Below are 12,381 nucleotides of genomic sequence, written 5' to 3' on the forward strand. Positions count from 1 at the left end.
ATGTGGCTCTGATAGAACATGCCCAACGGGGATCTTTTAATATTGATAAAAGTAACTGATAGCATGTTTTAATAATATGAAAGTTTTGCTTGATAATTTGCTAGTCTATATTGATAATGATATATAGCATTTTAATTAGTTTTAATATCATATTTTCAGATTGGATCTGGTTCCTCTCGTCTTGGAACAGCAGCAACTATTAAAGGTAGACATTATCTAAGTTGAAAGTTGCCTGTGACTTTCCATTTCATTTTTGGATGTAATAAAGATAACAGTACTGTGTATTCACATGTAATGAAAAATTCTTGAAATTATTTTGTAGATACAGTTATGTATCTTGTATTAAAGGTTACTTGATTTAAATTTGGTTCTCCTTTCATCATCCAAATCTCACAAACATATTTGAACATTTGCATTACATTGCATGAATTGTAAGTTTTGCTTTATAAGAAACTTCCTTGCCTTGAAGGACAATACTTTCATGGGTTTTGGTGAGGTGTGGAAAACTAAGTAATTTTATGTGAAACCTTTAAATTGGGCACAAATGAGACAGTAAAAAAGAGGGAGAGTCTTTTATATATACCTATTACATACATCTATTTCAGGTAAATTCATATTTTTTCCCTATACTTTTTTAGGGGACTTTTTATAATTATCTCTGGGGAGGAAATTTATATTGTTTCAAGTTGTTATTACAAACTTTACATTTCTTTTAGAAAATTGCTTCTTTTTATTTAAAAAAATTTTTTTTTTTTTTTTTTTTACGTTTATTTATTTTTGAGACAGAGAGAGACAGAGCATGAACGGGGGAGGGTCAGAGAGAGAGGGAGACACAGAATCTGAAACAGGCTCCAGGCTCTGAGCAGTCAGCACAGAGCCCGATGCGGGGCTCGAACCCACAGACCGCGAGATCGTGACCTGAGCCGAAGTCGGACGCCCAACCGACTGAGCCACCCAGGCGCCCCGAAAATTGCTTCTTTTTAAAGGAAGTTTTATTAGCAGTGTGAAGGTTTCCTTATTACTTGCCTTATAGTGCTGTGAGAATAAAGATGTGGTTTGATAGTCTGTGATGCTTCCTGCTCAGTGATCTTCCATTATTGTAACCCATACAAACAAAAACTGCTCTAGTAGCTATCGTGTACCAGTACAGTACATAGGAAATTAGTGTAGTTGACATCCTTTCTGGTTATGCCACACCGTACAGCCTTTGCTTTTAATATAATGTGCTTACACGTTTCTCTTCATTTTGTAGGAGACACAGACACCGCTAAGACTTCTGATGATATTAGTTTAAGTCTGGGCCAGAGCTCTAGTCTTTGTAAGGAAGGAAGTGAAGAACAAGGTAAGGACATTATACTTGACACTGATACCATATATTATGGGGTCCAGGATGACTTTGTAGAATATGTTTGATTGATACTAGTGTGATTCCATACTAACAGTATGGAAGCCACATAAGGGTAGAATTTTTTGTCTGTTCACTGATTTATTTACGGTACTTAGAATGGTACTCAGAACATGTAATAAATAAGTTTATAACAAATTAATATGATATTTTGAAGAAGAATTAAAATAAAATTCTTAACTTGAATAATAGTAAAACAGTGTTGTAAGTACTTTTATTTTTTTAATTTTTGTAAAGGTTTTTTAAAAAAATCATTTATTTTTTGAGAGAACAAGTGCGCATGCATGCACTGGGGACAGGGGGAGAGAGAGAGAGAGAGAGAGAGAGAGAGAGAGAGAATGAGAATCCTAAGCAGGTTCTATGCAGCACAGAGCTCGATGAGGGCTCAAACTCACGAACTGTGAGATCATGACCTGGTTGCATAATAGACCGAGATCAAGAGTTGGACGCATAACCGACTGAGCCACCCACGCGCCCCTATAAGTACTTTTTGCTTTCTGGAATTCACTGACCCGTGTTCTGCCAAGTAGACATGGAGGGAAAAATTTTCTGAGCATGTGCCCTGGAGTGAGTATGAGATGGGAGATAATCTGCTAGTCTAGTGGGTCAGAGCTTCTTGCCTGGTTTAGTAACCTACTTGTGAAACTGTTGTTTTCCATCTAGTGTGACCCCTAATTGTCAATTGCTTCAGGTCTTGCCTAACAGTATGTTTTGGTAGAGAAATAATTTGCTGTTGGACTTACAGAGAAACTATGTCTGCCTCCAACATGGTGCCTCCTGTAGCAGATTTTTAATAGAAATTTGGGGTTTAAGTGATTTCTCCCTGCCTTTGTTCAATTTCATTATAAATGAGTATTTTGGATTTAATGGAGTTTTTTTTTTTTTTTTTTTAAGAACTGCCACATTTTTATGTTTCATTACTAATTTTCAAACATGAAAGGATGGATATGTTATCCTGTTTTCAAATGGAGATTATCCCAAGTTACATAATCAGACACAAACCTGTTTTCCTATTTCCAGCCTTTTGTTTTTATTAGCCTATGAGTGATTTTCAGAAGGCAGGCAAGCTGATAAATTTCCTGTTCTTAATTATGATGGGGCACCTGGGTGGTCAGTTGGTTAAGAGTCTGGCTTTAGCTCAGGTCATGATCTTGCAGGTCGCAAGTCTGAGCCCCGTGTTGGGCTCTGTGCTGACAGCCCAGAGCCTGGAGCCTGCTTCGGATTCTGTGTCTCCCTCTCTCTCTGCCCTCCCCTGCTCCTGCTCCTGCTCTGTCTCTCTCTCTCTCAAAAATAAATAAACATTAGAAAATATATTTTAAATTATGAAATTCATGTAGCTACAAATTGATCACCAAATTATGACATTTTCCTCTTAATTTAGTGTTTTACCCAGGTCTAGTTCTTACAAGTGTGTTTTGTTCCTGTACTTGGAACGTAAGTTTATCATGCTGTCACTCTGCTTTTTGGAATTGCAGTACCCCATCATTTATTTGCTTTTGTGGACTATCCCTCCCAACATACCCCTCCCCTCTAAACTTTCTAAACATACTGTATAATAAAGAAACTATCTTCTTATAAAAGGTGAAGGCGAATTCATCAGTTTGAGAATTACAGTATCCCTTTCTGTGATATGTAATCAGAACGTCTCAAAAATTAGGTAATGATCTTAGAGGGGCTAGTGCTGCTGCATTTATGGGTCATATTTCTTTGTTTTGTATCTGGGAAGTACCATGCATGAGCAAGAATTTTGTAATCTGTTGGGTTGGCAATTACATGCACACAAACCTACTCTGCAGATAACATACTGACATAGATAGTGATGTCTAACGTTCACTGAGCGCACACTATTAATATACACTAGGAGTCAGCAGACTTCCCGTAAATGGTCAGATAGCTTCATAGGCCATATAGTCTCTCTTGCAACTACTCAACTGCCATTGTAGAGCTCAAGGAGCCATAAACAGCACATAAATGAGTGAGCATGGCTGTATTACACTAAAACCTTGTTCAAAGTAGGCAGAAGGCCAAATTGGCTCCATGGGTCTTAGTTTGTCAACTTCTGGTTTAGGTCTTCTTTTAAGCATTTCATACGCATTCACACAGTTAATCTTCACTGTAAGCGTTCGATGTTAATGTGATTCTCACATTACAGATGGACATATCATGGCGAAAAGAGAAGTTATAAAAAACCTGACTAAAGTCACACAGCTACAAAGTGGCAGTCCTAGAATTGAAATCTAGTTTTGAATCATGCTTTTAATTGTTGTTACACCACTTTTATATAGTTTTGTAACATCTATCGTGTAACATTTTAATATGACAACATTGAAAATTTGACAGATAGATAACACACATAGATAACATTTAACAGATACTGTTCAGTGCTTATTACACGCTCTGAGCACCATTCTAAGTACCGTACATAAATCAGTGAACAGACAAAAAATTCTACTCTTATGTGGCTTCCATACTTATTAGTATGGAATCATACTAGTATCAATCAAATATATATGGAGTGGTGGGGGTTGGGAGGATTTAAGTGTAAATGGAGTGGTCAAAGAAAAGCCTCGCTGAGAGCAAAGACCTGAAGGAGGTGAAGGAGTGAGCTATCAGGATATTCGGGGGGAAATGAGCTGTCTCTATGCAAGAGTAACAGCACAGGCAAAAGTCCTAAAGTAACAACATGCCTGTCAGGTTTGAGAAATAGTGGGGCTGGTGTGAAGTAAGTGAGGCTACAAACTGTATAGTCTTGTAAGATATTTTAAAGATTGTGTTTTAGGAGCACCTGGGTGGCTCAGTTGGTTGAACGTCCTACTTCGGCTCAGGTCATGATCTCACAGCTCCTGAGTTCGAGCCCCGTGTCGGGCTCTGTGCTGACAGCTCGGGGCCTGCTTCAGATTCTGTGTCTCCCTCTCTCTCTGCCCCTCCCCCACTTGCATTCTGTCTCTGTCTCTGTCTCAAAAATAAACATTAAAAAAAAATTGTGGTTTTAATTCCCAGTGAGATTAGGAACTGCTAAAGGGTATTGAGCAGAGGGAGTGTCATGATCTGAATTACATTTTAACAGAATCACTGTGGCTATGATTAAAAGGGGCAGAGGCTGGAGCAGAAGCTCAGCTACCAGATGATTGCAGTAATCCAAGGCACGGAGCAGGACAGTGAGAAGTAGTCTGATTGGGTGTGTAGAAGATATTAGGGACAGGATATGTTGATGTTGATGGATTAGGATATATCCTGTAAGAGAAATAGTACTCATGGATGACTGTAAGGTTTTTGGGTTAAGTGACAGGGAGGATGGAAAGGGAGAAGGCTGAGAAGGAACAGATTTAGGAGTAGGGAGAGCAGGAGGAGGGTAAGATGGGGAGTTCAGTTTTGGGCATATCAGGTATGAGATGCTGTTAGACCTCTAAGTGGCAACAATTAGTAGTTAATTAGGGTAGGTCTGGATTTCAGGTATGAAGTCCGGGTTGAGGTTTTAAATTCATGAGTTTTCAGTGTATAAATTAAAAAAAAAAAAAAAAGCGGGGGGCGGGGGTGTCATGTTAACTGTGGGTTGGGTTATCATGAAGTTCATAAAGTAACTGGCAAGCCTGCATGGAGTTCAGGCTCCCTGATCCAAATTTGTTGGTCATGGCTACGATTTGGCACCACCTAGTGGCAGTTGCTTACTCTGGCTTAATTATCACTTGGGGCTCTTCCAGCTCTCTGGCTGATTTGGGTTTACAGGGCAGCAGCATTTAGTTGGTTAGCAGTTATTGATTAGTTGGCACTCATTTTATGGACGTGACTGAGAGTGAACTAGGATGAGGGGACGTGTGCTCTCATTTTTTGCTTTTAAGAAGGGCTTATCTCCAATTTCCCTCTCCGGCCGCTCCCATTTTTTCCCTACCCAAGATCAGTACTTTACCCTATTCCCATCTGAATGTGGGCGCTGGGTAAAAGATGGAGGAAGCTAATTACAAGTACTTCTGAATTTTAGTTATCGTGGGACCAGAACACTGGATGAGATGTAGAAAAGAGGGAGTGTATATGGAAAACCGAAAAGTTCCAGGGATTGAGCTTTGAGCCAGTCCGGTGTAATAGGTGCAGGAGACCCTGTAGGAACAGCGGGTGAGGTGCAAGGAAGGCCTAGAGTGCTGTATCCCGGATTTTCAAGGAGACTGGAGTGCTCAGCTTTGTCCAAAAGTGCCCATGGGTCAGGTGATACGAGGCTGAGACTTGGCCATTGGATTGTTGGTGACCTTGATAAGCACATTCATGGAGGGGGGTCAGAGTACATGTAGGAGAGAATTAGAGGAGGAGAACTGAAAAGAGTGAATACAGACTACTCTTGGTGAATTTGTGTAAAGGGGATCAGTGACTCAGGGTGAAAGCCAGCAGGGGAAGGTGAGGATAAAGGAGAGATTTGGATTTTCTAAGGACATGTAAGAGAAATAACAGCTTGTTTCTTATAACTGATGGAGATGATCCAGAAGAAAGGAGGAAAATGTGGTTTTTGTTTATAAAAGTGACATATGTTAATTTTAGAAAAGACAGTTAATATGAAGAAAATAATTCACATTTTTGGCACTGACATAACTTTATTTTTTGGTGTATCACTTTTTAAAATTATTTTTGTATTGTAATATAATTCATGTACTTTAAAATTCACTCTTCTAAAGTGTACAATTCAGTGAGTTTTAGTATTTAGTAGTTAGTGTGCACTTATCACCACTGTCCAATTCTAGAACATTCTTGTCACCCCACAAAAAAAAAAAAAAACCCATACCCACGATACTCCCATTTCCTCCTTCAACCAGCCCCTGGCAACCACTGGTCTATTTTCTGTCTCTATTGCCTCTTCTGGACATTCATATAAATGGAATTATATAATAGGTGGCTTTTTGTGTCTGGCTTCCTTTACTTAGCATGTTGTAGCATATAACAGGACTTTATTCCTTTTTATGGCTAAATATGGTATATTACTTTTAATATTCCTACACATATATGCAAATATACTCTTAATATTCTTTTTAACTCTTACAGATTGGAACCATACTTTTTATATAGTGCCATCATTTTCACTCAAGTATTTTCTCACTTCATTATGTCATCTTTGAAAACATTTTTAGTGCCTGTGTGATGTTTTAATAGACAATCCAATTTATTTGACCTTTTTTTATTGGACATTTTCATACTTTTTATGTTTTAAGAAGTTTTGTAACAACCTGAAATGAACAATTTTTTGCTAAAACCTTATATACATAGGTGATTTTATCCTTTGGCAGCAATTTCTAGAAATAGATTTCTAGAAATAGATTACTGATCATGGGTGGGTATGTACACACTTGTGAGGCTTTTGGCCACATTGCTAGATTGTTTTATAGAAGATTACGCCAGTGCATCCCCATGAGCAGTATGTGGGTGTGCCTTTCTTATCCTAAATGCCACTGGTAGCAATTATTGGTAAAAAGGTTGATTAGATGAAAAATAGTACCTCTTTGTGTTGATTTGAGCCTGTCTTAGACCATATTGCTACCAGTGAGAAAAATATCTAAGAAAGCGTATTTACTTGAAAGTCTCCTAAAACCACGTAAGATTTCCTGACAAGATTTGATTTTTTTATGGTATATTTAGCAACATTGGAAAAAGTACACGTAAAGTACTTTTAAAGTAAGTTTGCGTGTGTCTTTTTAAATGAAAAATATGTTTCTGGTTTGTTAATGTCTTGGAATTGGTTTTGATAGCATTTTTTAAGTCTTTTCTCATATTTTAGAGTTAGTGATTTTCAGTTACTTGTTAAGTTTTCGTTCTATAAAATTCATAACTTTGAAATGCGAATATCCTATTTCATAATCGCTTATTATAGAGTTTTTAGAAATAACTTTACAATTTAATACTACAAAAAAGTAAATACAATGCTAACTTTTATTTTGATATTTAGAGATATCAGAACCCCAAATACAGTGACAGCTGTTTTGGACAAATGATAAAGAACATGAATTTTATACTTATGTTGAAGAGTTTAAAACATAAGATAAAGCCTAATAGGTCATTTATAAATCAATTTATATGGTAGATTCTAGAGGCTGTTTCTAAGTTTTTAATTTAAATCTAGTCTAGATTTAGATTTCTAAAAAAAAAATTTTAATGTTTATTTTTGAGAGCGCGAGCATGAGCGGGGGAGGGGCAAAGAGAGAGGAAGACACAGAGTCCAAAGCAGGCTCCAGGCTCTGAGCTGTAAGCACAGAGCCCGATATGGGGCTGGAACCCATGAGCTGTGAGATCATGACCCAAAGTTGGATGCTTAACCGAATGAGCCACCGAGGCACCCCTACCTTTAGATTTTTTAAAAGTACATACACATTTCTAGTAATTCATTTTTATTTTATATTAATCTTAGGGGGGAAGGTATGCTTTTATTATTGAGATTGCCTGGGAAGAGTGTGAGTCAACTATAGAATCTACTAATTGTATTTTTTCTATGCGGTTATAACAAATAAGATAGTTTTTCTTTTTATTGAGCCAATAGCAGATTCAGTCATCCTTGTCTGTCAAAAGGTATATAAAAAGTCAGCTATTGTACTGTTCAATTGCCAAACTGTATTTCAAGATAAATTACAGTGTAGGTGGGTAGGTGGATTTATTTATATCTGTATACATAGTACATATGGTAATTCCAGTCATTATTCCTTAGTACTTAGGTAATTCCCTAAGTGGAGTGTTAAAGGAATGGTCTTACAGATATATAGGGATATGTAGTTTTTCATGAGGCATTTTGTAATTGTTGCATGAATGATGAAAGAGAAAATGCAGTATTTTGTTCTACAACTGTTGTTTTAATTTTTTTGGTCATTGTGAACAGCAAGACATCTTACATCATTATATTGCATCTTCTTTATGGATTGGTCGGCCTTTTGATTTTTTTGTTTCAAAATACTCTAGGTTTTTTTTGATTTGTAAGATAATCACATTGGTTTTTCAAAAATTTTGTATTGTGTTAGGTGAAATAATGATAGCTGCAGTTCATTGTGCGAGGCATTATGCTAAGAAATGCTTGTGCTAAGCACATTAACTCCATTATTTCATGGTACTACTTAGTGAGATCTCATTTTATAGATGAGGAAACCAGGGCCCTGGAAACCAGAGCTATCCAGTTAGTAAGCTAGAGACCGACTTCACATAAAAGTCCAGGGCCGTTTTATGGGGTGTCTGGCTGGTTCAGTCAGTACAGTATGTGACTCTTGATCTTGGGGTGGTAAGTTCAAGCCCCATGTTGGGTGTAGAGATTACTTCAAATAAAATCTTAAAAAAAAAAAAAAAAATCCAGGGCTGTTTTAAATATAATCCTATGTTGCCCCTTATTGTTGATAGTGTATGGAACCTTTTCTCAGGCCATTCGAGGATTTGGAAGTTCAGTTCATTCTGTAAATAGAATGCTTTCTTTGTCCAGCTGTGAAATAAAAACCAACTCTTTGGAATGACTTGCCAACTTGTTGTATTCAGTGAACTACTTGGGAAATTGTTTTTCCTCAAGTTACTGTATGCTGTGAGTTCTTTCCATTGTTAAACAGTATATAAGCAGATCATAGATTCGTGTTAACATTTCCAAATATGTGTTTGAAACAGATTTGGCAACTGATCGGAAGCTCTTCCGTCTGGTCTCCAATGATTCCTTCATCTCCATTCAGCCTTCCTTATCCTCCTGTGGACAGGACTTACCAAGGGACTTTAGTGACAAAGTGAGCTTGCCGAGTCATGGCCACCACCACCACATCGATCAGTCTCTGTCCAACACCTGTGACACAGAAGTGGCTTCTCTCGTCCCTTTACATTCACACTCTTATAGGAAAGATCACCGGCCACGAGGGGTACCACGGACTTCTAGCTCTGCTGTGGCTTTTCCAGACACTTCACTGAACGACTTCCCTCTCTATCAGCAAAGACGGGGGTTAGATCCGGTTAGCGAGTTAGAATCTTCCAAGCCTCATTCTGGATCCAAAGAATCCTTGGTGGAAAATTCTTGTCTATCTGGGGAATTTCAGCTCGTTGGTGAGCTGAAAAACAGTAATTCTCAGCCACCTACAAAAAGTGGGAGGAGCAAGCCTTTGAAAGCAGACAAAAGCGTGGACAGCCTGAGGAGCCTGAGCACGCGGAGCAGTGGGTCGACAGAGAGCTACTGCAGTGGAACGGACCGTGACACCAACAGTACCGTCAGCAGCTACAAAAGTGAGCAGACCAGCTCGACTCACATAGAGAGCATCTTGTCGGAGCATGAGGAGTCCCCTCAAGTAGGAAAGAAAAGCGGTAGGAAGAAAGAGGAGTGCTGTGCTGACCCAGAGGACCAGAGTAGCTGTACCAGCGACAGAAGGACGAACAGTGAGAAGACTGCCTTGGAAGTGAGTACAAACAGTGGGGTTCAAGAGGCCAAGGATCCCAGTACCTCTGATGATATGCACAATCAGAAAGGTCTCAGCACCTCTGCATCTGAAGAAGCCAACAAGAATCCCCACGCAAACGAATTTACTTCGCAGGGGGACAGACCGCTTGGGAAAACCGCTGACCCCAAAGACGAGCAGAGTGAAAAGTCAGCTGTCTCAGTGGACTCGAAAGTTGGTAAAGACGGTGGTGGAAAGCAAAAGGAAGGGGATGTACGACCTAAATCCTCTAGCTTGATCCACCGGACAGCCTCTGCCCATAAGTCAGGCCGGAGACGGACAGGAAAAAAACGGGCCAGCAGTTTTGATTCAAGTCGGCATAGGGACTATGTGTCCTTCCGAGGTGTTGCTGGCACAAAGCCACATAGTGCTATATTCTGTCACGACGAGGACTCTAGCGACCAAAGTGACTTGAGCAGAGCATCAAGTGTGCAGTCTGCTCACCAGGTCAGCAGCGATAGCTCTTCCAGCACCACTTCTCATTCATGTCAGTCTCCGGAGGGCAGATGCAGTGCTCTAAAGACCAAACACGTCCCGAAAGAGAGGGGCACTGACTCCGAGCACACGCACAAAGCCCATCCGGGTCCCGAAGGAACTTGCAAAAAGCGGACGACACGTCGGACTTCCAGCACAAATAGTGCCAAGACGCGGGCCCGAGTGTTGAGCCTGGACAGTGGCACAGTAGCGTGTTTGAATGACTCCAATAGGCTGATGGCACCCGAAAGTATAAAACCCTTAACCACTTCAAAATCTGATCTCGAGGCCAAAGAGGGAGAGGTGCTAGATGAGCTATCTTTATTGGGCCGGGCTTCCCAGTTAGAGACGGTCACTCGGTCTAGGAATAGCTTGCCAAGCCAGGTTGCGTTTCCTGAAGGCGAAGAGCAAGATGCGGGCAGTGGAGGTAAGTAAATGACTGGAGGAGAGTTCCCTGAGAGTCACTGCGGTCGTGGGTACTATCGATTAGAGTGGTATTTACTAAAATATATAAAATAGGCTTTGTGTTACTGTCCCTCCTTCCGCTGTGTTGGTAAACTTTCTTCTGTGTAGGAGATGCTTATGTCAGAAAAGGTTTCAATTTATTCTTGGCCTTGGGTTTTTCAAAGTCAGTTGCCACCTCTTAATGTTTTACCAGGACTGACCAAAATTGGTTGTCTTCTTTCATTGTACAATAGTAGCAACAACAAAATGTAGAAATGTATTAGATCACAAACCATTTTTAATCATCTCCTATACAGTGTGTGCCACTGAGCTTTCAGAATGAGATACCTCAACCAGTAAGATTTTGCCAAATATTACTTTATCTCTGACTATGTACTGTGAAAACTTGTGCCTCGTTTGTCTCTTTGGTTTTACTTCTCCCTTACTCAAGTTTCAGGCATTAACTATTTTTTTTCCGTTAGCTTCACACTTCAAGTTTATTAAATCAATGTAGTTTATATTGGCATTTAGTATCCATTAGTGGATACATGATGCTCCCTATGATAACACTGATGGTCTTTGATTAAAGTGATAGCTTATTTACTTTAGACTTATGGTATATTGTGCAGAATTCAGTGGGTGATTTTATATTGCCAGTGTGTTTTGGACGTTTTATTTCTTTCGGAGGTGTTTCTTCCTGTTTCCTCCTACCCAGAATTGTCAGTTCATTCTGTTGCGGATTTTATGGAATCTGGTTCTTGAGCAGGATCAGAAGAATCCTGACGTCTTCTGTTGCTCATAGCTTTTTCATCCTCCACTCCCATCCCCTGTATTCAGGCTGGTATCTTGTAAAACATTCTCTTATTTCCTTTGATACCATTTCTGATAAAGACTAATTTCTAATGAGAATGCAAAAAAATGATCTTTAGTACCTAAAGAAGAAAACAGTCTATCAAACTTAAGTATTGAGAACTAATTATATCTGAAGTGATTATAAACCATTTGGTGACAGCATAGTAATTAAATTCCCTTAAGCCTTTGGTGTGGATATCCTTCTGTTTTTTATAAAAAGTCTTTTGAAATGCTTTTAGTGATTGCTCACACAAAGCATGTCAGATATGTTCATGACCTACAAGAAACCATTGGGTTTAAAAATAGAGCTTAATTTTTCAAGGTGTCATTAAATAAATTTTAAGAGTGAGCATGCTATGATAGAAAAATACTGCTGTTCTAAATACTGTTGAAATGTAAATACTAAAAAATATGTACAAGAGCTATAGTAAGTCTCTATGTCTTTGAATTTAAAATGCCATTTCTTTTTCACAGGGAATATGAGGTGTTCCAATTTTTAGGAAAAGTTACCTGAAAGGTTTTATTTGCTTTTCGGTGCAGATCTTTGACTGCTATGAGCTCATGCTTTTCCAGATTCCAGGTTTTGTCTTCTTTTGTTTGTGTTCTTATTTTTAAAAAACAAGTCATTGAATGTTAATAAGAAGCAGGTAATGAACTAAAAATTTCCATGTACTTTGACATGACGGGCTGTTAAAAAACATTTTTTTGCCAAAGGAAGAACATTGTAGGGGCTGTTTTTATTTGAGTTTCATTTATGTTTAGAATAAAATAAGAGTAAAACTAAACAGC

General features: G+C 38.8%; 1 protein-coding gene across 10 annotated transcripts in view; it reads left to right on the plus strand.

The window, feature by feature from the left end:
• Positions 1 to 12,381, plus strand: part of PCNX1 (pecanex 1) — a 168,153-nt gene that overhangs the window by 54,669 nt on the left and 101,103 nt on the right. For all 10 annotated transcript variants that reach the window (XM_042990025.1, XM_042990024.1, XM_042990017.1 and 7 more), the window contains 3 exons: positions 160 to 205; positions 1,253 to 1,342; positions 9,014 to 10,723. In XM_042990025.1, the coding sequence (XP_042845959.1) occupies positions 160 to 205; positions 1,253 to 1,342; positions 9,014 to 10,723 (1,846 nt within the window). The remainder of the gene's footprint in view (positions 1 to 159; positions 206 to 1,252; positions 1,343 to 9,013; positions 10,724 to 12,381) is intronic.

The sequence above is a fragment of the Panthera tigris genome, chromosome B3, assembly GCF_018350195.1.
Source record: "Panthera tigris isolate Pti1 chromosome B3, P.tigris_Pti1_mat1.1, whole genome shotgun sequence".
NCBI classification, from domain to species: Eukaryota; Metazoa; Chordata; class Mammalia; order Carnivora; family Felidae; genus Panthera; species Panthera tigris.